This window comes from Tetranychus urticae, chromosome 2 (genome assembly GCF_039701765.1).
Source record: "Tetranychus urticae isolate SD_2017Ah chromosome 2, NJAU_TeUrti_SD_1.0, whole genome shotgun sequence".
Classification (NCBI taxonomy): Eukaryota; Metazoa; Arthropoda; class Arachnida; order Trombidiformes; family Tetranychidae; genus Tetranychus; species Tetranychus urticae.
The window spans coordinates 27,039,068-27,062,471 of NC_142959.1; the positions used below are offsets into that span (position 1 = coordinate 27,039,068).

Here is a 23,404-nt window from a genome sequence, read left to right on the forward strand (position 1 = left end):
ACAGTTACTTTTTAACACAAAATGACCTTCGATTTTATATAATATTTCCTTTTTTCGAAAATCATGGTTTAAATGAATGCTTCAACTAACCTGATTACTTTAATCGCCCTGTGGGTATCATTTCAGATGCCAGGGCAGCCCAAATATAAACACAGTTTTCACTGTAAATATAAAAAAGAAAGCAAAGAAAAAGAAGATGAATTGAATTAATGAATTAAATGAATGTTTCAACTAATCTGAATCTTCAATCGCCCTCTGGGTATTTATTGAACCTGCACGACAGCCTTGATGTCTGATGTAGCGTCGATAAAACATGATTAGATGCCTCAATATATGTTGTTTTTATATTACAATAGTTTTGTTGTTTAGCCAAAAGTTTGGCTGCATTCTTCTGCTCAATTGCAATTAATTTTACTGAATCAGGTTCATGACTATGTTCAGATTTTGATGTTATTGTGTCACAAAATAAATTAACTTTGCCTTTGCAATCCGCTCGAACACACGTCCAATACGACTTTTATCTTGAAGTTTAGTCCGACGATGAATATAATTGTCGAGCACTAAAAGTTTAGCACCTTTGTTTGAATTCACAAAGCGAAAATTATCAGACATGATTGAACAATTGCAATGAAAAGATAATATTGAAAAAGCATAAACGTGAAAAAAGCGACGAAAGTTGAATGGTCAATGGCCATAAATGAGTTTTTATTTAGTAAATTCATTGAAATATCAATAGAAAACCGATTAAAAATGAAGAGCTTAAAATTTCAAGTTAAACCTCTTTTCGCTTTATTGACCTTCTCTGTTTTGACCCTTTACCAACTAAATATCTTTGCAATCAATTTATAACCAAAAAACCAAAAAACCGGTTCAATTTACGAGTTCAGTTGTGGTTTCTTGGTTTCATTATTATCTCCAAAGGTTCAACTGGTCTCAAAGTAATATCAGCTTTTAGTGGAATGCTTCCGTGTGGTCGAGTCGATCTTAAACTGAATTTACGAATGATTTGAATTGTGTAAATCTTTAGTTCTATCATTGCATAGCGATATCCAATGCAGGATCGAGGTCCGTAACCAAAAGGTATAAAAGCTGCTTTCGGTATTTTTGATGCATTTTCAGGGTTCCATCGATCAGGATCGTATTTTTTGGGATTGGGATAAACTTTTGGGTCGCGATGAGTTGCTTCAATCATGACACCAACAACCGAACCTTTGATGAGTCTTTTATCCTTTACCATGATATCCTCTTCGAGTACTCTTGCAATACCATAGACTGGAGGATTCAATCGAAGTGATTCTTTTACGCATTGATCAAGATAATTGCACTGTTTGATTTTATCCATATCATCTATCGGTGCATCATCAGGGAAAAATTGAATAATCTCTTTGTACAGTTTTTCCTGTACATCTAAATGATTGCCTGAAAGAAAAGATGAATTTAGAGACAATTAGACGCAATTAGGGTTGAAATGAAGAAGGGAATGTTACCGAGATTGAATAAGATCCAACGTAAAGCCACTGCTGTCGTTTCATGTCCAGCTATGATAAGAGTTAGCAGTTCATTGTGAATTCCTTGTTCGTCGATTTTGTCTTCGAGTAAATGAATGAAATCCTGATTCTCTGGTTCATTGAGGGCATTCTCGAATATTTCCATTCTTTGAGTCAATATATGGTTTATAAACTCTGCGATCATATCATTGGTTTTATTATAAGCTCGGCCAAACTCGAAAAACTTGAAAAGCCAATCAAAATAGTAAAAAGGATTTGTTCCTCTTCGACAAAGGTTGGGTTCGATTTTATCCACTAATTTGGTAAATTTCTTTTTATCTTCCATTGAATCATCTAAAGGAATGCTTGTAGCAGACTTTAAAATGATGTTCAATGTACTTGTATGTATTTGATGAACCAAGTCAATGGGCTTACCAACTTCATCATGCAATCGTTGACCAAATGATTCCATCTCTTGATACATGTTCTCAGCATGATCTTTCATCTTTTTAGTCGAGAAGAAAGGTTCAATCAACTTCCTTCGAACCTTCCAAATTTCAGGGTCTGAAGGTATCAGTCCATCTCCTAGGCCCATAAACTTGTAAAAATGAGGTTTCTTCAAATTTTTCTTGTCCAGCAGAATCTAATATAAGAAAAGTTTTCCACCTTAATTATGAATCAATAAATAATCAAGTAATCGACGAACATGTCAATTCTTTAAAATTATGTTTCACTTTACCTCTACTGCTTCATGACCCGTAAGTATTATAACTGGATAGATTGAAATCCATGCAACTGATAGCGATTCATCTGGGTTATGAGCAACAATCTTATTGACCGCTTCGTACACATTTTCTGAATAGTAAAACATTTCAATCATGATTGTGTTGAAATTTGATTGTAAAATTGATAACTTACTTGAAACACTTGCAGCGTCGTTTGGGAATGGAAAGTTTGTCCAAAAGTGCTTCAAATGTCCAAGAAGAAAGTTTTTCTGATAAGATGGAAACCCATGATAATGAATGACCATATAAACAAAATTTAGAGCGGGCTTCAATAGGTAAACATAAATGTAATACAAAGTTGCCGAAAACAAAAACAGTTTCAGTGTTTGGAGACTTAACAATCCAATATCAACCATTGTAAGTTTAAGGGTTAACTATTTTTCAATATTAATAGTCAAATTACAAATGTAGCTTTGGAGTAACAAGAACTATCAAATGAACTCAAGTTTACAGTTTCACTGTTTATCTGACTTTCAATCGATTAACCAAATTTGTTGGAAAACTCTGAAAATGCGAAAATTTTCCTTCTATTTTCAGTATTGTTCACGTCTTTCTGTGAATTGATAGCTATCAATTCAATAAACCACAGTTTATCATGGTTTGAGTCCTTCATCTCACATATATGTTAATATTGTTATATTATTTCAGTAAATTTCATAAAATTTCACCTTAATTTTTTATTGCTCGTCAATCCTTTTTGCAAATAATCTTTAGAATAGTAAATGTAAAATCTATTAGAATATATTAAACGCTTGTAATTGAATGAAATTGACAAAAAAGCAACTTCCAATTCTCGATACTTTTGTTCATCAAGGAAACTTTGAGTTATCAAAGTCGCATAGTTTGGATTTGGGCATTGCATTTATTACGTCCAAGTCCAATCAATTTCAATTCAATCCTTTCTTCAAATTATCTTAGAATGGTTTTATGTGTATACAACAAATGTTAAAGACTTAAGTGGAATGCTTTCATGTGTTTGAGCTGATCTTAAACTAAATTTACGACTGCAATGAAAACTTGAGCTGAGAGTAAATTTGAACGCTACCATTGCATAACGATATCTAATGCAGATATGTTGTCCACAACCAAAAGGTACAAAAGATGCTTCGGTTTTCAGGACTCCATCTATCATTGTAATGTTTATCTGATTCGGGATAACCATTGGGTCATAATGGTTAAACGAGTAATAAAAGTGATTGTATTTTAATTTTTAAGTACTTTTGCGAATACGATGATTCAATCTAAATGATTATTTGATGAATTTTTGATTGTTTTGGTTTATTTTATCCATATCGTCTACTAGTGTATCATCAGGGAAAGTGCAGATATTTCTTGTTGTGAAGTTTCCACAGTTGATGACAATGATTAGATTCAGACTATTATTGCTGTTCTCTGTCGATGGATTTTGAAAAATTACTGATGCTTCAAGGCTTATTCGATGTACCTTGCCATTAAATTGAAAAAACTAATGTGAAATTAATTTGAATTGGGCTTTAGTAGCAATTATTTTTTGACGTAGAAATTAAAAGCATGCTTTACTTGACATTTGTAGCTATTAATCTTTAGATCTCTGTTTCTGAAAATAAATGTGTTCGTAAGCATATCGAATGTACTTTAAGATGGTGTCACCAGAATTCAATTTAACATTGTTATATTAATATAACCAAAAGACTAGACAAAGAACTGAGACTTGTGAGACTGAGAAATAACCAAAATTGAGTAATTCATCAATTGAACTATTAGAACTAATGATTCTAATTCATTAGATGATAATCTTACATTCAACTGTTATAATAACATAAACTTGAATGAACGTATAATGAACAATTTAATTTAGCACAATAGTTTTACAAATTTGATTGATTGTTATTTCTTGGTGTCATTATTATTTCCAAAGGCAAGGATGGCTGAAAAGTAACTTCATACAGCATTGAAACACTTCCATGAGGTCGAGTTGATCTTAAACTGAATTTACGAATAATTTGAGCTGTATAAATCTTGAGCTCTAACATTGCATATCGGTATCCAATACAGATTCGTGGTCCATAACCAAAAGGTATAAAAGCTGTTTTAGGTATTTTAGAGGCATTTTCAGGCCTCCATCTATCAGGATCATATTTTGTTGGGTTGGGATAAACATTTGGGTCGTAATGAGTTGCTAGAGATGAGACGTTAACCATTGAACCTTTGACAAGTCGTTCATCATTTAACATTATATCTTCTTCAAGTACTCTCGTAGTACCGGGAACAGAAGGATTCAACCGAAGTGATTCTTTTATGACCTGCTCTAGATAAACGCACTCTTTCAGTTTATCCATATCATCTATCGGTGTGTCATCAGGGAAAAATTGAATAATCTCTTGATACAGTTTCTCTTGTACATCTAAATGATTGCCTAAAATGAAAGATGAATTAGATGAACAATTATTTTGAACTAATCCACAATTTTCAAACAACATGTTAATCCAATTATTGATCAAAATCTTACCGATATTGAATAGATTCCAACGTAAAGCGACTGCAGTTGTATCATGTCCAGCTCCAATAAGCGTTATCAACTCATCTAAAAGTCCCTGGTCATCCACTTTACCTTCAAGTAAACCAACTAAATCCTGGTTTTCTGTTTCATTCGATGATGAATCCTTTAACAGTTGCTTTCTTCGCCTAAACATTTTATTTATAATTTCTACCGTGCTGTTGATCGCTTTATAATAAACTTGACTAAACTGAAATAACTTGAACATCCAATCAAGTTGATAAAGTGGGTTTGCAGCGCGTTTGACAGCATTTCTTTCCACTGTGCTAACTAGTTCGACATATCTTTCTTTATCTTCGATTGAATCTTCTAAAGGAATACTTGCACTAGTTTTTAAAATGATGTTCAAAGTACTTGTGTGTATTTGATGAACCAAGTCAACGGGTTTATCAACTTCCTTATCCAATTGTTGACCAAATGATTTAACCTCTTCATACATGTGTTTAGCATGGTCTCTCATCTTTTTAGTCGTGAAAAAAGGTTCAATCAACTTCCTTCGAACCTTCCAAACATCAGGTTCTGAAGATATCAATCCATCTCCTAGGCCAAGAAATTTACAAAAATGTGGCCTCTTCAGGTTTGTCCGGTGCAATATCTTCTATTTATATGATGAACAAGGAGAAAATCAAAGATAAATCAACTCGATGCCTTAATTAAATGAAAAAAGTAATTTATTCATTAGGTAATTAGTTAGTTTTCGTGGGGACTGTTAATCAGTCCATTCAAATAGCTAGTGCAAATGACCTAAAATATCAGCTGAAATAACTAGCGGTTCGCATCCATCGACTCATGTATTTCATAATTGATTATTCAATTTACCTCTACTACTTCATGACCCGAAGCAAAGACGACTGGAAAAATGGAAATCCATAAAACTGATAAAGATCGACTTGGATTAGGACCGACAATTTTAAGCATCTTTTCGTATAAATTTCCTGAAAAATATGAAGTCATTCAAATTATTATTTTGGAAGTTCATGTTCCAATTTTGCCAATCTTTGAAGCTGCTAAGAGATAATATTTCAATATAAGAGTTCAAGCGTTTAACCAGGAAAATTTGAACTTTTATCTCTAATAACTTTGAACATTAGCTCTTATCGAAATAACTTATAAAGATTGGCGAAGTTGAATCAAAATGATTCGGAGAGATGCAACTTAATTTAATTACTTACCTGCAACCGTCTTCATTTCAATAGGGAACGGAAAATTTGGCCAAATTTGCTTCACATGTCCGAGAAGAAAACTTTTTGGTTGATAATGGAATCCATGATAATGAATAACAATATAAATATAATGAAGGGCAGGTTTCAATAGATAAACATAAACGAAATATGAAACTACTAAAAACAAAAGCACTTTCAATGAACCAACACTAAACAGTCCACTGTAAAAATCCATTGCAAATCCAAAGTGCAAAATGCAAATTGTTCAGTCCAACCTGTAACTGTAATTTTTATCAGAACAAAGTTAATAAGAAGTTTATGGTTTCACTACTCAACTCAATATGAATTAATTGACTTGTTTTGTCACAATGTCATCAGGATATTACATTTTATAAAATGTTTCCCTCTATTGTTAATGAATTACATTGTAAATAATGATTCTTAATAATGGATCGTTATGATTGGCCTTTGGGCATTGAATGTTATGGATTTTAGAAAGACAATATTCGTTAATGTTTTGTCCAAAATTACTTTTAATTTGCATTTTTTTCCTCAAACTTTTATCTAACATTCAAAATTGCGTTATATCTTGTGTAGTGTGAACATCAGCACATATAAAGTGGCCGATTGGTTCTGTGGACTTTGAAAGATAACTTTGAACAGTTCTTCTGATTTTTAATCATTTTGTGTTGACCTCTATGCAATAAACTGTAGAATTATATGTTTATTCATGAACTTATGATTCCTCAGTCTATGATAAGGCGGTTAAGCATTATTTTTTGAAAGTGTTTTCACAAGAGTTCGAGCTACATCAATGATTTTAAGCTCGATCAAGTCACTAATTCATCAAGAATTTGAAATTGATTGCAAAATTATCATAAAATCTTTTGTATTATAAAACATCAATAGAACTTTTTCAGGAGCTGGCGAATGGCTCAACTTTTCATGGATCAATCAACAAAAATAAGAAAAATTCAAGCAATTTGTGCATTCAGTAATTAAATGGTTATTGATTAAGCAAACTCTCAATTAATAGCGTGCAGTATTAACCATATCACACTTGAATCGACCTCCTGACTCGAACTTATCGCCTTGAATCAGGCCATTCTCCCAACAGGAAAACTACTAACATATGCATATGTTAATCACATGCAAGGAAGGCTTGAAACTGTTTTTTGCATTAAATTGATAATGAAAGCATATTCTAAGGATAATGAAAGATCACGAAGAAGCACTCGGAATGAATTTGAATTAAAAATTATGGATGTAACATTCAAACATTAAGTGTTTAAATTGTCGAAATTATTCTCATCTTTCTTTATTCTGTCTATTTCTCTGTCTTATTTCTTATTCTCAACAATGGTCAGAAGGGCAAAACTAACTCTGCATTTTAACTAAAGGATTATTGAGTGGAGTTGGAATTATGACTCCAATGTGGTAACATGAAAGTGACTGGAACTGGTGCTTGGACAATTGTACCTAGTGCTTATTTAATTATTAGCTTAACTAAATTTTAGTGAATTCAATGAAAATATTGTCCGCTAAATGATTATTATTAATAAATATTATTAAATGGCCTTACAATGTTACATGGATTTCTTTAAAAATTAAGATAGAAAAGGAAAGATTTTTGAACGATCCAAATTTATTTTAACTTAAGCTTTAATTTTACAAATTTGATTGATTGTTATTTCTTGGTGTCATTATTATTTCCAAAGGCAAGGATGGCTGAAAAGTAACTTCATACAGCATTGAAACACTTCCATGCGGTCGAGTTGATCTTAAACTAAATTTACGAATGATTTGAGCTGTATAAATCTTGAGCTCTAACATTGCATATCGGTATCCAATACAGATTCGTGGTCCATAACCAAAAGGTATAAAAGCTGTTTTATGTATTTTAGAGGCATTTTCAGGACTCCATCTATCAGGATCATATTTTGTTGGGTTGGGATAAACATTTGGGTCGTGATGAACTGCTAGAGATGCTACACCGCAAATTGAACCTTTGATTAGTTTTGTATCATTTAGGATTATGTCCTCTTCAAGTTCTCTCGAAACACCCACTACGGTTGGATTCAAGCGAAGTGACTCTTTTACGCATTGATCGAGATAAATGCATTCTTTGATTTTATCCGTATCATTCAATGGTGTATCACCGAGAAAAACTTCACTGATCTCTTGATACAGTTTTTCTTGTACATCTAAATGATTGCCTGAAAGATAAATTTAGAAACAATTATTTTAAACTAAAATACTCAAGACTTTGAAGAAAATTGAACAGCAAATGGTTTCAATTCAATAACAGATCAAAACCTTACCGAGATTGAATAAAAGCCAGCGTAAAGCGACTGCTGTTGTTTCATGTCCAGCTCCAATAAGAGTTACCAGTTCATTGTACAGTCCTTGTCTCTCGACTTTACCTTCAAGTAAATCAACGAAATCCTGGTTTTCTGTTTCATTCGAGGGTGAACTCTTTAACAGTTGTTTTCTTCGGCTTAATATTTTATCTGTAGCTTTCTCGAAATTTTTAATGGTTTTATAATAAACTTGACTAAACTTGAATAACTTGAACATCCAATCAAGTTGATAAAATGGGTTCACAACTCGTTTAACAGCATTTTTTTCCACTTTGTTAACTAGTTCGACATATCTTTCTTTATCTTCGCTTAAATCATCTAAAGGAATACTTGCAGTGGCCTTTAAAATGATGTTCAAAGTACTTGTGTGTATTTGATGAACCAAGTCAACGGGTTTACCAACTTCACCATCCAATTGTTGACCAAATGATTTAACCTCTTCATACATGTGTTTAGCATGGTCTCTCATCTTTTTAGTCGTGAAGAAAGGTTCAATCAGCTTCCTTCGAACCTTCCAAACTTCAGGTTCTGAAGCTAACAGTCCATCTCCTATGCCAATAAATGTATAAGCTTTCGGTTTCTTCAAATTTTTTTTGTGCAAGACTAACTAAACAATTTAGGCAATAAATAAATTGAAAACAAAAGGTAAGTTAACAGTCCACATGTAAACTCGGTTACTCATGCTGGAGCTCATACTGTTTCATTCAATAGTTATTTTATTTCATCTGATAATGAGCCCAATGAACGGGAGTAAATGCGTTGGCAAAAAAGCTTATAAGCCAAATCACTTATAATGCTATAGCGGTACTTACCCTGAATTTTCAACTTTGCTATTTTCTGTGTAATAAATATCTGGTAACTAATAACAATATCTGGTTCAGAAGTACTAAAATTCACAATTACTTCTGTTTGGACCCAACAATTAGAACATAAATATTCGAGCCGAGTAAGATTAAATTATTGGATAAAAAGCCAATTTAAATGATTGATGTTCACTTTACCTCTACCGCTTCATGGCCAAAAGCAAAGACAACTGGAAAAATCGAGATCCATAAAATTTGAAGTGGATTAGAACCAATAGCTCTGTAAGTAAATTCGGTCAAATTTTCTGGAAAACATGAAACATTTAAATTGTTATGATTTTAAGTGATTCTTATTGTTCGATTACTTACTTGAAAAATTTTCCAAGTCAATAGGAAACGGAAAATTTGGCCAAATCTCCTTCCAATGTCCCAGGAAGAAATTTTTTGGCTGATAATGGAATCCATGATAATGAATAACAATATAAATATAATGTAATAAAGGTTTCAATAGATGAACATAAATAAAATATGAAATTATTGAAAACAAAAGCAACTTCAATGAATCAACACTAAACAGTCCAATATAAGACATTGTAAATTCTGGTAACCAATTCAGTCCAACCTGTAACTGTAATTTTCATCAGAACAAAGTTAATAAGAAGTTTATGGTTTCTTTACTCAACTTACAAACTTACTGTCTAAAACTGTCTCTTCATTGTCAAAAGCAATAAAATTTAAATTTCACACATTGGTGTGAAGTCTTTTCAATGTAAAAACTGGTGGCTCATTGTGAATGCTTGGTCTTTTCAATCGAAAATTACTGTAATATGAATTAATTGACTTGTTTTGTCACAATGTCATGAGGAATTACATTTTATAAAATTGTTTCCATCTATTTTTAATGAATTACATTGTAAATAATCATTCTTAATGATGGATCGTTATGATTGGCCTTTGGGCATTGAATGTTATGGATTTTATAAAGACAATATGTGTTAATGTTTTGTCCAAAATTACTTTTGATTTGCATTTTTTTCCTCAAACTTTTATCTAACATTCAAAATTGCGTTATATCTTGTGTAGTGTGAACATCAGAACATATAAAGTGGCCGATTGGGTTCTGTGGACTTTTTTGGTGTAATATTGAACGGTTTGTTCGATTTTGAAGTTTTTGCCTTCTTCGAAACAGATTTGATTGATTGATCGTTGCTATTGATTAGGTAAATGCTTGGATTCAGTGGCAAGGTTTCCAAAAATACTGAAGTTTCTACGGAAATTTACTTAAAGGCTCGCATAAAAGTAAAGTGACAAACTTTATAAGCAAAGAAGGTCTTCAGGTTGAACAAAAATTTTCAACTTTTTGAGCAAATGTTTCTTTTATGGGTCAGATATTAATTTTGGTCAAACCTTTCGTTTCACAAATGGTTAGAACGATAAAAAGCCAATTCATTGTTATTCACTTCTATGGAAACCTTTAAAATTATGATTTTGCTTACACGCAAGCAACGACATTGCACATTTTTTTGGGTGAACAATCCAGCTTCACAGCTATTCAGAGCATTGAAGTTCATCTATCAAAAATTAAGTCTTAGACCTTTACCATTCTTGAGCTCGACTGATGATAAAATAGTCGTAAGAGGATTTTGTTTAGTCCTAGAATTGAAATACTCTTTTCGCTCAACAGAAATGATTAAGTCCTCTTTAAGTACTGAGAAATCAATTTCATTTTCATGTTTTACTATCTTCATCAATGTAAATAACATTGATCTTGAGAATCTGTAGACCTCTTGATTATCTTATCAATGATTAACCTTAAAATGAACTCAAAATACACCTTTAGAAAGGTCAATATTACTTGAGATTTACAATTATGCTGTAATAATTGAAGGGAAATATTGATATTGAATGGAAAACAAAAAGTCAAACTCTTGCTTTCATTGATTTAATTGTTGATTGTTGATTATTTGTCAAGTTTCTTATTTTTCTTGTTTAAAAGCTGCATATAAATGGATTGAAGTTTGTGCCGCCATCTATTATGCAATTTAATATGCTATGTGTACGAAAACTTATAAATCCTATTTATTGTTATCAAGTGAAAATTGATTTTACACTTTTAAATGTTCTTGTTAAACATGTTAAATGACAATTAAATTTGAACAATCAAGCGTCAAGTTTTGTGTTGTTAATGAAATGAAGACGTTTATTTGGTGGTTTGAATAGTAATCTGGATCAATCATATATTGAAATGTTGTTATTCAACAAACGAAACAACAGAGTGAACCAAGAATGACTTGATAGTGTCTACACAAATATTGTATTGAATAGTGAATCGTGTTTGCGTCAGCAGAAACAGTTCAATTCAAGCTAACAAAGCTAATTGATTGAAAGAGAGGGAAGAAGAAGAAGAAGAAGACAGTTTAAAAACAAAAAATGTAGGTATCTCTCCAATCTTCTCTTCTCGCCAAACCTGTTTTCTGAGTTACAATCTATCCAAATCAAAGACTCGACAACAACTCATTCCTATTTATTTTTGTACCTATTTTGTATTTTACTTTTTCAAAATAATCATATTCTTTTTCATTTCAGTTATTTAATGTCTTCCATGTTTTCTCGCAACTCAACGTCATCGTCAAAATCATTATATCAACACCGCTTCTGCCTTTTGTTTCATCTATAAAGTGTGATTTGTTGTGTTTTACATCTTTCAACTTTTGCTAAATGCTATTTTAATCTTCTCAACGTAACCTTTTTTAACAATCAAAATTGGATAATTTTAAATATGTTTTCATTATTTCACTAGCAATTACCGTAAAGCCTTTAAACCGTTGATTGGGTAACACTTGTAACTCCATTGCTTGGACAAGGCGTTATCCTTATTCACATGTGTTCAACCAAATTTTCTGCTCAATCTAATCTGTTGCATTGCATACTTGTAAGTATTTTTAGTGTTAACAGGGTTAACGCTATTTTTAAAATTATTTCACTTAACTGTGCTTTTCATTTTGATGTTCCCAAACAAGACCACTTATTAACCGTTTCATTTAGTGATTATAATTTAACCAACTAAACATGCACAACAAACTGGTATAGTCAGTTATCATGTGTTTTACTCAAAAATCGGCATACATGCATCAGCTTGAAACTAGACGTTACACATGCAATCAGCTGATTTTAGGCGTTTCTCATCAATTTACACTTTAATCAAATTATTTTAAACTCATGATTATTTCAATATTTTCTTTTAAATGTTGATCAGATATCAAATATTATAACCTTATTAATTTTTTAATCTAATTTTCTTATCTACTTGCAGATTTCCAAACGTCACTGTCCAATACTCATCTGTCAATTGGTTTATTCATTTTAAAATATAAAAAAGTGTAGATTTAATTCATCATGTCGGCTGTCCTGTCTAAATTAAGAGAGTTTAGTGATAACCATACAATACCACACCACCAATTCACCCGAGTTGCATCGGGATTAATCTTTGCTTTGTATTTCTACAAATTTGGTACACCAGTGGTATCTAAATTGGTCTCATCATGTCAAGCCAAAGCCCAATTCATTCAAGAGAAGATTACAGGACTAGATAGTTTCAATGATGATGGAACAGTCAAGGATCAAGATTTATTAAATTCAATTAGTTATCGACCGTCTACCAAATCTCAGAATGAAAAGTCAAAGCCGTCTGAAGATTATACCAATTTTGGTATTCGCGATGGTTCAATTTTAGACATTGTCATGGACACTATTGTAAAAAGTTTAAGACAATTTCAAGCTCTTACCGGTTTCAATGTGACCTTTATTATACAATTAGTTAAATTAATACGCATAATGGTACCAGGAGTGAGAACTGTGGAAGTTGCATTACTTTTACTGCACACAATGTCTTTGGTGTCAAGAACATTTCTATCAATCTTTGTTGCTAACCTAGAAGGTCAAGTGGTCAAATACATTGTCCGTCGAGATGTTGTCAATTTTGCATCCATGCTGACAAAATGGCTCCTGATTGCAGTACCAGCGACATTCATCAATAGTTCTATTCGTTTTTTGGAAAACCAGTTAGCTCTCGCTTTCCGAACACGATTAGTTCGTTATGGTTATGAGTTGTATTTCAAAAATCAAACATACTATGCTGTTTCTAATCTTGATGGTCGACTTGAAAATCCTGACCATTGTTTAACAGACGATATCATCAGTTTTAGTCAACACTGTGCTCATCTTTACTCGTCTGTAACCAAACCATTACTTGATCTATTCTTAATCACTTACACTCTGCTTAAAATGTCTCAACAAATGGGATCCTATGGTCGCTATGGAGGATATGGTCAGTTGATGAACGCTGTCGCCATCATTTCAACTCACGGTATATTACGCTGGATTTCACCCAAATTTGGTTCCCTAGTTTCGGAAGAAGCTCGAAGAAAAGGTTTCCTTCGATCGGTCCATGCAAGAGTTATTACCAATGCCGAGGAAATTGCTTTCTATGGTGGACATCTGATTGAATTGAATGTTGTCCAGCGAGCTTATAAAGCATTGGCTCAACAAATGAATGTGATATATAATCAAAGACTTTGGTACATTATGTTTGAACAATTTCTGATGAAGTACGTATGGAGTGCCCTTGGAATGGTCAACATAGCAATACCTGTGATGACCGGCAAAGGAAGTTCATTTGCTAAACAAGACGGAGTTCAGCAAAACGATGGTGGCTATGATCATGAGGATATCAGTGAACGTACACAATATATGACTACTGCTAAAAATATTTTGATTGCTGGCGGTGATGCTGCTGAAAGACTTATGTCTTCTTATAAAGAAGTAAGTATCAAATTTAAATTACTGCTAATACAAGTAACTTACTTCATTTATCTTTTCATTTCAAGCTCATTGAATTAACCGGTTACACCAAACGAGTTGCTCGTATGTTTACTGTCTTCGAAGAAGTTAGCCAAGGAAAATATAAAAAAATTGGAACCGAGTCATCTAAGAAACGAGGAGCCCTTCCACCTGATGTTTGCTTTACCGCTGAAGGTATTCTTGCTCAAAAAGGGATAGTTATTCAAGTTGAGGATTACATCGAGTTGACTGACGTACCTGTTATCACTCCGAATTACGATGTTATAGTTCCCAAATTGTCTTTCAAGGTAATGCTCAAGAAACTTTGGATTGCTTTCATGATTATATTTATTTTTGCAATGGTTGACTTATCAACATTAATACTTGAAAACAGTTACTTACAATCAACAATCATTTGATAATCGTATTATATATTTTTATTAATACTATTTTGTTAAGCTGATAGGTAACTGATTATGAGTGCATTATGAGGTCTAAATTATCTTGAATTGTTTCAATTTGTTTCCTTTCCTCTTATAGATGACTAGAGATATGCATTTATTGATTACTGGGCCAAATGGATGTGGTAAAAGTTCACTATTTCGTATACTTGCCGGTCTTTGGCCAATCTTTGGTGGTAAACTCCATAGACCTTCAACCAAAGAGATGTTTTATATTCCTCAGCGCCCTTACATGTCATTAGGAACTTTACGTGATCAAGTAATTTACCCTGATTGTATTGAAGATATGAAACGAAAAGGAATCACTGATTTGGATTTAGAGAAAATCCTAAGCCAAGTTCATCTCGACTATTTAATAAGGAAAGATGAAAGTTGGGATAGAAGAGCTGATTGGAAGGATACTCTATCAGGCGGAGAGAAACAACGGATTGGGGTCGCTCGTCTGTTTTATCATAGGTAAACACTGAACATTTGTTATTTACAATCTTATTCGTCAAACGATTACAGCTATAAAAGCATTTCAACCCATTTCCTCATACACAGGGAAAAAGATTCCAAGATTTTGCTGGTTTTGGAATTTGTTCCTTTCGCAATGTTACTTCATTGCTATTTCATTTTATCCATTTCTAGATTAGTTATTGTTGAAATTCCCATCACATCGACATATTTATCATCATTATTTTCATTTTCCTTTGCCTTTTCCTTTTCATTGAGCAAGATAATCTGAAAATTCTTGGTGGTAAACTTTTCTCTAATCTGAAACATTGTATTGGTTCCTCTTGGTCTCTTTGGGACCTCGAGTCTAAAACATGTCTTCAGTTGTCTAACCTACAATTAGCTTTTTTCATTTTTTCAAAATCATGATGAACATGAAGGAATATCACAAGGTCAACTTGTACTTTAACCATTCATCACAAAACCTGTTGAACAAATTAATGAACAAAACGGTATTCTGGTTGTGGAAAAGAATCAGAATACTTAATAACATCGTTGATGGCAACAATTGTTACCCTAAATATTACGTTTTTATTAGGCTGCAGATTCAAGTTGATAACATTTAGCGTTTCAACTGTGATCATTGGACCGAATTGATCCTTGATTCTGTTAATCAGTTTCTTTTGTAGCACTTTTCATGTTTTATCAAAACCAGTTGTTGACAACTCTTTGAATGTTTCTCTTTTTCCCTTTTATCATTTCTTTGGTTTCATAAAATGAGTTGAAAGTCTTGAATCATTGTATCAATGATCTGTGTGAGTTGAGAAAAGTCAACAAGTTAAATCATTATTGACAAAACTCTAACAGTTTAATGATCCAGAACAAAGCTCATCAACTAAAATCATTATTTTTGATCTGCTTTTCATCGTTAAACTTGACTGATTATACTCATTTCTCATTTAATTAGATGAGTCTTTTTTAAGCTGCCAACTTAATTTGCCACCTTACGTGATTAAAGTTTTACTTTATCACAAAAATCGACATGAATCAGGGAATTGTTGAGCAATCGGTTTGAAATTGCTGATCATGTTTTTTAATGAATGTTCAATAATTTTTCAATGCATAAATTTCAAGAAAATATTGATCAATCCTTAAATCTTGGCGGATTAAGCTCTGAGATTAAACCATGTATCGATGTTATTATTCAAGTACTTTAACTTTTGATACAAACCTTTGCTCTACTTTTCTTTATTTATTTCCGTAAATTGATTATTAGGTTTTGTTAATACATTGCTATATCTTAGTGATAATCTTGAACGAGTAAATACAATTAACAATGAAATTAATGAATATCTCATTTTTATTTACAGACCTAAATATGCCTTGCTTGATGAATGTACCAGTGCTGTATCTATCGATGTTGAAAGCAAAATGTACCAATTAACAAAAGATTATGGAATCAATTTGATTACAATCACTCATCGACCTTCTCTCTGGAAATTTCACACTCATTTATTACAATTTGATGGATCCGGTGGTTGGAGATTGGAACCATTAGATACAAATGCTCGATTAACTTTACGAGAGGAAAAACAAAAGCTCGAGGAACAATTGGACGGTGTGCCCAACATTCAACGCCGTTTAGTTGAGCTTTGTTCAATTTTGGGTGAAAACTCGGAAATACTAGCGAGAGAAAAGTCAAGTTCATCAGGATCATCTGATGAAGAGAGGCCTGGATCACCCAAATCAGATGTATTTGATTCTCAATCACAACCTGAAAGCACTATGAGCGATTGAATCGATGGTCAAAAGGGCGACTCGGTAAATTGTAAAAAGATGAAGTTAAAGGATGAACCTTGTGTTATGTTGAGTTTGGAAAAGATTGAAGCTTATTACCAAAATATAATCAAAAACGATTTTGACTCCGATTGAAATATTTTTATGGATCAAATTAATGGAGACAAAATGATGGCAAATTGATTGTCAACAAAAAAAAACATTTTCACACAATTGCCTTGAAATCTGTGATACAAGAGTGATGCTCAATCAATGAGCACAATTAACCATTTACTAAGCAATCTAATTTTTGGTCATTACAAGCTAAATTCGCAATTTTGTAAACAAACCTTTTCACTTATACTTGAAGTTAATCAAATGACTTGCGTTATAATTCAACTATTACTGTTAACGGTAATTTTTAAGATGATTTATCACAAAAAAGGAAAAGATTATTTTATAATAGCATCTTATTTTTTACTCATATTTTATCACCTAAACTCTATTTTATATCAACTATATTATTTTAATGTAAAAATACCAAAATTTTGACCCTGTCAATTGAAATAAAAAATATACTTTTAAATATCATTTTCACTCATTTTTGGATTGATCCTCTCTTTGCTGATTTGTTTTCAGAGCAAATCCAATTACCTCCTAATACATTGATTTATGATTATGTGATTACTTTTATATGAGTTGATTTAGTTAAATTGAATGACCAAACATCATTTGGTCATTTGGTTGATCACATTAAAAAGCAAGATTTCTGATCAATTTGAATTGGAATTATTTTCTTATCGAGTTAATTTTTATTCATTCCCTTGAGCTGATATTCTGAGCCTTTAAACTCATTAATAGCTATTAATATTTTGTTGATAAAGATGTTAAAAGAAGACAGATTTGCTCATAGTTGATGCAAATAACTGTTAATCTACTTACAGTTGCAAGTAAACAAAGGTTATCCAATTAAAAGATGGATTTAATTTTGCTCATCTGAATGGATCGCGTCAAGCTGTAATACAATTTACTGCATTTAATCTCTTTCTTTTACATGACAACAGTTATTAAAATCAAAACGAATTGTATTAATTGTTAACTCTTATTGGATATAATCAAGATTAAAATTTAAACTTGCAGTCAAAGATTAACTGGAAAAAAATTTAAACGACAAAAAAACCGTTTGATGTTCAAACGATCATTTGAAGACTATTGGTTAACACTTGTTTTTGCCCTTTCATTAGTCATACCAGTTGCTTGAAAAATTTATAAAATATGATTGGTTTTAAACTATGACAAATGGTGTCTTCCTTAACAGTGAACTGAAACACTCATGGATATGAATAATCCTAGTTCAAGCCAGATCGCCAAAACAGATAATGAACCCAGAGAAAGTGAGGAGAACAGTGAAAACATTGGTGAAAACGTTGAGGCAAACGATAGTGAAGTCAATAGTGAAGACAATGGTGCAAGATCCAATCTATTTGGCTTATATCAACCTACATTCCTCGAAGGCGGTCCACCGACTTTAGTTGCATTGCCAACAAATTTACCTTTGTATCCCAATTCATCTTCATTTGCATGGATGAGAAATAAATTACCTGCTGATCTACAAGTTGACTATTTTGAACAACTAAGGTTGCTTCTGGAAGAGATGGGTAAAGATATTCGTCCAGTTTACGCTGGAAATCGGAACTCGGCGGAAAGATTAAGACGTGGTGTTGTCCAGGCAAGGTTACTTATCGCCGAGTGTATATCTCAGCTCATGGAAAACCAGGATCCATCCAATCCATTGCATCGTTAACTCACCAATATCAATGTAAATACCAATGAAAACCAAAAAGGTATGTAATCATTTTGATATGGATATTTACCCTTTTTTTTTGTGGATCCCATTGTTTATCCTTTTGGTTGTTGCTCCTCATTTTCATCTGGTATTGTCCTCTTCAAACATGATGGTGATGATTGGGATGATGAAGATAAATTGTTTATCCAGATATGATACTCTAAATGGGTCTAAAACAGAGGGAGAAGGAAACAAGTAAATGTGAATAAGTAGGATGCCCAATAGGTTTTAAGATGAAGATAAGGCATAATCTTTTAGATAACAATATGATTCAATCTCTTTATCTTACTTACTCGTTTTAGGGTTCCTTTTAAATATAATAGCAATTGGTTTGAATGATGATAACCTTTAGGTAAGAGTGAAAAGAAAAGCCAATTGATTGTTGAATATGTTTAAATAGAGAGACAAAAAGGTTTGACGTTTTTTCAAAGAGAAGGCAAAAATAAGACATAATCCAAGTGAAAACAAAAGCCATCTAAACATTATTATGCTTTCACATACTTAAACTTTATCCCATTTTATCCTATTTTCATTCAACAAATCATCCAATTGTTATTATTTTCTTTGTCTCTTCCCTTTTAAATTATTCTTCTCATCATCTTATTATTCATTCTTACTTTCACTCAATTACCAATCAGATAATCATCTTACCAAAGCGTCACTCTAAGCAATACCAAACATGATATTTTATCCCATATTTACTTACTATCATGAACCCAATGATACATGATATTGAACCGGTGATATTGACAAAAATTGATCACTCATTACCATTAAATTTACATTGATTCAATCAAAATATGTGTTAATTAATGGTTGATATAAAATGGTTCAATTGGTTACAAGGGTAGCTCAGAACCAGGAAAAAGAGGTTTCAATTTGTCCATATTTCAAACATTGGTTTTTGCCTCCATTAACCACTTGGTCCAAAATCAAATAACTGACCATGATTGATGTTAAATATTCAACTCAACCTCAGACAATTAACCAATTGACCAGCCAATTGTTAATCAACTTAATCTGAAAAATAAACTTGCATTGGAAGTTGAAAAGGCTTGAAAAAATTAAACACATATTTAACAAATGGGTTAACATTTATTTGCAACAGAAACCTTTCTCAATGCTTATTAACCTCTTCACCTCTTCCTCCAACTCATCTACCCGAACCCTGACCCACCTCAGTGTAAACATTAATTTATCTTGAAAACACTCATACTTTTCCTCCTAGCTCTTGTTAATCATCCTCTTGATACTAAACCTGACAAGCCACCGGTGTAGCGCAAAAGGCACACACAAAATAACAAAGATAATCTTGCCTGTGATTTTGTGTCCCTTTGTTATTGACCTGCCCAGAGAGTTAACCAAAATACAAGACTGTATGGGTCACTTTGACCTAAGAGTCTCTTTGGTCACTTAGGATGCCCAAATTAACCAGTGAAAAAAGGCTGGTTCTTGTTCAATTTGCGCTCTCCTTAAAAGGCACTTGAATTTCTTGAAAGGTAAACATACCAATATGTGGATATAAATGCTACTTTATTATCATTTATATCTTATCCTTTTTCCTTTTCCAACTTTCATTGTATTTCCTAACCCTTTTTATCCTTTAATATCATCTCCAATGAATAGTAAATAGTAAACCATTTTGTATCAAATTACTTTAATAATCAAGCTTCAAGAGTAGATAAGTATTAAGACCATTATTAAATGTCCACCCCAAGTTATAAGCCATTTTGTCACCAACCCATACAAATGTTGTCAATACTTCACTCAATAGCAATTGTTAACCAATTTATAGACTGACACAAAGTTACAATAACAATTAAAGATTAATCCCATTCAAAATGGCCAAATGAGTCCAGTTTTTACCAATTTACCTAAACTGGTGAAAAACCAGAAAACCAAAGCTTTGCCAAGAAGTAAATCATCAAAATCTCAATTCTAATTGCTCGTATTGATCCGAGAAAACAACAATTAACATCTTTCCATATTGATCAATCAACAAGACGAGATGAATTTATGATAAATCATGAAAATAACTATTCTAAATCAGTAAAGTCAACCAGGAATTTGGATATCAATTCATTTTTCAATCAAAACTGGTTACCTTGTGCTTATGCCAATTTAAATTCAAGCAACAATTGAAAACAAATTTCTTGCTGAAATAATCAGCTTTCCAATAGGATTATCTGATGGTTTTAAAACAAAACTCTCGAGGCTTTTTTTGCTATTCATTTGCAGTGTGAAAAGTTGTCACCATTCCTGTTGATTAAATGTTAATTTGCTTTATTTTGAGGGTGAAAATTTACTCTGTCAAATAACAATAAGAAACAAATAAATACATTGAAAATAGTTGTTGAAATTGAAGATGTGAGCATTTGTTTATTTTTTCAACCCAAAATTTAAGTCCTCCCAGTTGACTCCCTGTGATAATACCTTGCGTCTATTATGACTTTTAACCCAAAAACTTATTTACTTGTTTCATGGTTAAAAGGCCACTTTAACAATTGTTACCATTAATATTGTATTCAGTATCATTTGGATAACTGCGCAGTCAATTCAATGACATATTCATTGCTTTTCCCATTGCATTTGGATTATTTTACAAAGCCAAAGTTATCCTTTTTTGCCTCCAAATCCGATCAGATCAATCATCAACAATTTATCCATTCAACACCAGTGTTAACATTTTATCTCATCAATTTTTTTCCTTCTCTTGTTAATCATGAATCTTTATGGTGATCCTCGACTTCTGGGTCCTTTGGTCAATACTAATTTTCAACATTTACTTGGACACAATTTGAATGGTTCATTTCTCTATGGGAATCGCAGTTTTTGGCCATTCCACAATCAATCTCATCACGATCAACAATTACTTCCAATATTGAATCCAGAGCGAAACTTTTTTGACTTTCATCCGACAAATCAAGGTAAATATAATTTTTTAGTCAATTTGATAAATAAGTTTACGGATTCATCAAGTTTCTGACCATTTCTGTTTGTTCAGTTAACACTTTATAATGTGATTTATGTGTTTATATCTGACTTGAGCTTTCGATTTAATTTTGATTTTTAATTTACGTTTCAATTATTGATTTACTTTCATAGGCTTATCAACTGATAAATTAACAGAAAGTTGTGACTCCAATAGACAACAGAGGCGAAGTCGAACCGCCTTTTCTCATCATCAATTACAAGTATTGGAAGCTACTTTCAATAAAGTTCAATATCCTGATTTAACAGCTCGAGAACAGCTTTCATTGATAATTCAATTACCTGAGTCTCGTATCCAAGTTTGGTTTAAAAATAGGAGAGCAAAATTTCGTAAATCAATGAAAAATCGGCCAATATTAGCTAATAACGAGAAGGATTCTCAGCGATCAAATTCATCAACAAAACCTCATAATCAATCATCAACAAACCTCTCTACCTTAACATCATCAATAGATGTCTCATCTTCATTTGAAAATGATCTCTTCCTCAAGAAATCACCTTAATTCACATCATGTAATTCTTTGCTCGTAATCTTTTTTGATCTGTTCTTCTTCATGACTATACATCTAATTATTAAGCTTTAAAGTTCCTAATTAAAGTAATTATTAAACCACAATTTGATTAACAACTTTATTTGGTACGATTCTTCATCGAGAGATGGAGCCTTTATATTTGCTTAAGTGATGAGTTTTTTGTTTATTTGTGTTTCAAATTAATTTGAATAGTCCATGCACCTGGTGATTTCATTAAATAGTTTGCTTTTCATTAATTAGTGTCAAAAACAATCAAGGTAAGTTTGAGTCTTTCGATACTCTATTTTGGAATATCCAGATCACATTTCTTTAAAAAGAAATTTAATTTAATTTGAAACCTGAGCAATTAACATACAACTCAACTCACATAGACATGGACTTGAACTAGACAATTTCAACTGCATTATTTGGAGTGAATCCGTTTGGAATTAGTTGGATCCTTATTCCTGTAAAAATGTGAAATGAAATAAAGTGAAATCAATTTAAACCTGTTTAAATCTTTAACCAGATTGAACGGTACAAATCAATTTATATCAAACTCACACTTTAAGTTGGTAAATACAAGTGATCAATTTGAATTTTTAATGGAAATGCTTTTTCGTTGATTCATTGGTAAGTAACCATTCAAGGAATGATTCAAACCTTTAGTATCGTCCATCAAACGGCCAGCAAGTTCACCCGATTTGGTCAATCCTGATTCTGGTGACTTTTGATTGAAATATTCTGTCGCAAATAAATGGCATAACAACATACAAATAATTAGAGGTGAACTGAGAATCCGGTCATTTTTAAAAATCAAGCTGATTGGTTGATCTCAAAGCCATTGGACAATTTTTGATAATTTAAGCTGTGATCAGACCTGATCATGAGTTGGCTCCTTTCGCATGGCTATTGAATATTCAACACTTGAAAAATTGAAAATGATAGCTTCATCTTAACGAATTATCCTTTGATCCATATTGTTGGTGAATTTTTTGCTCATTTTTATGCAGGAACATGGAGTAACAAATTCTGTTGAAATCCCTTTGTCTCCAGCTTAATCAACATTTTACTTTCTCTAATCTTATTTGGATTTTATGGACTTTATGGATTTTTATTTAACGGACCAAAAGTCCCATTGATTAAAAAATTAACTATCAATAAACCGTTCTAGTGACGTTTCATTTTCATAAATCAAAACAAAGCACAATGCTGCCAGAAAATTGTAAACAATCTGCTCACAATCATATGTTTTCCTCCGATTTGAGAGTTCAATTCTGTTTGTGTTTGTAAACAACATGTGATTTTAATGAACCAGATTAACCAGTTGTGAATGACTTTGAATGAGAGAGTTAAATGTACAACCTCAAGTCTCGAAAATAAATTACTTCATAACTACTGTGATGCGAG

General features: G+C 32.1%; 5 protein-coding genes and 3 long non-coding RNA genes across 12 annotated transcripts; 4 read left to right on the forward strand and 4 right to left on the reverse strand.

Annotated features, from left to right (window-relative positions):
* Positions 1-684: 684 nt before the first annotated feature.
* LOC149094248 (cytochrome P450 4V2-like) lies at positions 685-2,768 on the reverse strand. Of its 2 annotated transcripts, XM_089267638.1 has the most exons (5): positions 2,406-2,768; positions 2,227-2,342; positions 1,923-2,130; positions 1,488-1,841; positions 685-1,419 (listed from the first exon to the last, which is right to left on the reverse strand). In XM_089267638.1, the coding sequence occupies exons 1-5, from the start codon at positions 2,626-2,628 to the stop codon at positions 884-886; spliced, it is 1,437 nt and encodes a 478-aa protein (XP_089123764.1). In that variant the 5' UTR covers positions 2,629-2,768; the 3' UTR covers positions 685-883. The 2 variants fall into 2 exon arrangements, with proteins under 2 accessions (XP_089123764.1, XP_089123763.1); XM_089267637.1 differs by having other exon boundaries at positions 1,488-2,130; positions 2,406-2,767.
* A 1,323-nt stretch (positions 2,769-4,091) lies between these two features.
* Positions 4,092-6,322, reverse strand: LOC107360194 (cytochrome P450 4C1-like). 2 transcript variants are annotated; one of them, XM_089267639.1, is made up of 4 exons: positions 5,981-6,322; positions 5,628-5,743; positions 4,761-5,403; positions 4,092-4,667 (listed from the first exon to the last, which is right to left on the reverse strand). In XM_089267639.1, exons 1-4 carry the CDS (start codon positions 6,204-6,206, stop codon positions 4,120-4,122), a joined length of 1,533 nt encoding a protein of 510 aa, XP_089123765.1. In that variant the 5' UTR covers positions 6,207-6,322; the 3' UTR covers positions 4,092-4,119. The 2 variants fall into 2 exon arrangements, with proteins under 2 accessions (XP_089123765.1, XP_015782297.2); XM_015926811.3 differs by having other exon boundaries at positions 4,761-5,406.
* Positions 6,323-7,613: 1,291 nt separating this feature from the next.
* Positions 7,614-9,774, reverse strand: LOC107360195 (cytochrome P450 4C1-like). Its single transcript, XM_015926813.3, has 4 exons — positions 9,504-9,774; positions 9,333-9,439; positions 8,293-8,938; positions 7,614-8,187 (listed from the first exon to the last, which is right to left on the reverse strand). The coding sequence occupies exons 1-4, from the start codon at positions 9,724-9,726 to the stop codon at positions 7,640-7,642; spliced, it is 1,524 nt and encodes a 507-aa protein (XP_015782299.3). The 5' UTR covers positions 9,727-9,774; the 3' UTR covers positions 7,614-7,639.
* On the forward strand, positions 8,845-9,784 carry LOC112538639 (uncharacterized). The gene is made up of 3 exons (XR_003081884.2): positions 8,845-8,976; positions 9,043-9,416; positions 9,521-9,784. It is a non-coding gene; the product is annotated as an uncharacterized LOC112538639 (long non-coding RNA).
* A 1,291-nt stretch (positions 9,785-11,075) lies between these two features.
* Abcd1 (ATP binding cassette subfamily D) lies at positions 11,076-17,231 on the forward strand. 3 transcript variants are annotated; one of them, XM_015927340.3, is made up of 6 exons: positions 11,076-11,566; positions 11,721-12,066; positions 12,448-13,955; positions 14,021-14,281; positions 14,514-14,890; positions 16,240-17,231. In XM_015927340.3, the coding sequence occupies exons 3-6, from the start codon at positions 12,531-12,533 to the stop codon at positions 16,664-16,666; spliced, it is 2,490 nt and encodes an 829-aa protein (XP_015782826.2). In that variant the 5' UTR covers positions 11,076-11,566; positions 11,721-12,066; positions 12,448-12,530; the 3' UTR covers positions 16,667-17,231. The 3 variants fall into 3 exon arrangements, with proteins under 3 accessions (XP_015782826.2, XP_015782825.2, XP_015782827.2); XM_015927339.3 differs by lacking the exon at positions 11,076-11,566 and having other exon boundaries at positions 11,626-12,066; XM_015927341.3 differs by lacking the exons at positions 11,076-11,566; positions 11,721-12,066 and adding an exon at positions 12,069-12,218.
* Positions 17,232-17,955: 724 nt separating this feature from the next.
* LOC107360769 (cyclin-dependent kinase 2-associated protein 2) lies at positions 17,956-21,700 on the forward strand. Its single transcript, XM_015927492.3, has 3 exons — positions 17,956-18,489; positions 21,321-21,418; positions 21,597-21,700. The coding sequence occupies exon 1, from the start codon at positions 17,979-17,981 to the stop codon at positions 18,447-18,449; it is 471 nt and encodes a 156-aa protein (XP_015782978.3). The 5' UTR covers positions 17,956-17,978; the 3' UTR covers positions 18,450-18,489; positions 21,321-21,418; positions 21,597-21,700.
* Positions 18,283-19,032, reverse strand: LOC149094249 (uncharacterized). Its single transcript, XR_016198730.1, has 2 exons — positions 18,785-19,032; positions 18,283-18,661 (listed from the first exon to the last, which is right to left on the reverse strand). It is a non-coding gene; the product is annotated as an uncharacterized LOC149094249 (long non-coding RNA).
* A 307-nt stretch (positions 21,701-22,007) lies between the features above and the next one.
* LOC149094250 (uncharacterized) lies at positions 22,008-23,386 on the forward strand. The gene is made up of 2 exons (XR_016198731.1): positions 22,008-22,272; positions 22,387-23,386. It is a non-coding gene; the product is annotated as an uncharacterized LOC149094250 (long non-coding RNA).
* Positions 23,387-23,404: the final 18 nt, after the last annotated feature.

Excerpts from the sequence above, each read along its gene's own strand:
- LOC149094248 (XM_089267637.1), bottom strand. The coding sequence starts at position 2,628 with ATGGTTGATATTGGATTGTTAAGTCTCCAAACACTGAAACTGTTTTTG. Across the intron at positions 2,343-2,405 it reads CGACGCTGCAAGTGTTTCAA|AAAATGTGTACGAAGCGGTC; the intron begins GTAAGTTATCAA and ends TTTACTATTCAG. Across the intron at positions 1,420-1,487 it reads TTGGATCTTATTCAATCTCG|GCAATCATTTAGATGTACAG; the intron begins GTAACATTCCCT and ends CTTTTCTTTCAG.
- LOC107360194 (XM_015926811.3), bottom strand. The coding sequence starts at position 6,206 with ATGGATTTTTACAGTGGACTGTTTAGTGTTGGTTCATTGAAAGTGCTT. Across the intron at positions 5,407-5,627 it reads CGGGTCATGAAGTAGTAGAG|AAGATATTGCACCGGACAAA; the intron begins GTAAATTGAATA and ends TCATATAAATAG. Across the intron at positions 4,668-4,760 it reads TTGGAATCTATTCAATATCG|GCAATCATTTAGATGTACAA; the intron begins GTAAGATTTTGA and ends CTTTCATTTTAG.
- LOC107360195 (XM_015926813.3), bottom strand. The coding sequence starts at position 9,726 with ATGTCTTATATTGGACTGTTTAGTGTTGATTCATTGAAGTTGCTTTTG. Across the intron at positions 9,440-9,503 it reads TGACTTGGAAAATTTTTCAA|AAAATTTGACCGAATTTACT; the intron begins GTAAGTAATCGA and ends CATGTTTTCCAG. Across the intron at positions 8,188-8,292 it reads CTGGCTTTTATTCAATCTCG|GCAATCATTTAGATGTACAA; the intron begins GTAAGGTTTTGA and ends TTTATCTTTCAG.
- Abcd1 (XM_015927340.3), top strand. The coding sequence starts at position 12,531 with ATGTCGGCTGTCCTGTCTAAATTAAGAGAGTTTAGTGATAACCATACA. Across the intron at positions 14,282-14,513 it reads TTCCCAAATTGTCTTTCAAG|ATGACTAGAGATATGCATTT; the intron begins GTAATGCTCAAG and ends TTCCTCTTATAG. Across the intron at positions 14,891-16,239 it reads GCTCGTCTGTTTTATCATAG|ACCTAAATATGCCTTGCTTG; the intron begins GTAAACACTGAA and ends TTTTATTTACAG.
- LOC107360769 (XM_015927492.3), top strand. The coding sequence starts at position 17,979 with ATGGATATGAATAATCCTAGTTCAAGCCAGATCGCCAAAACAGATAAT.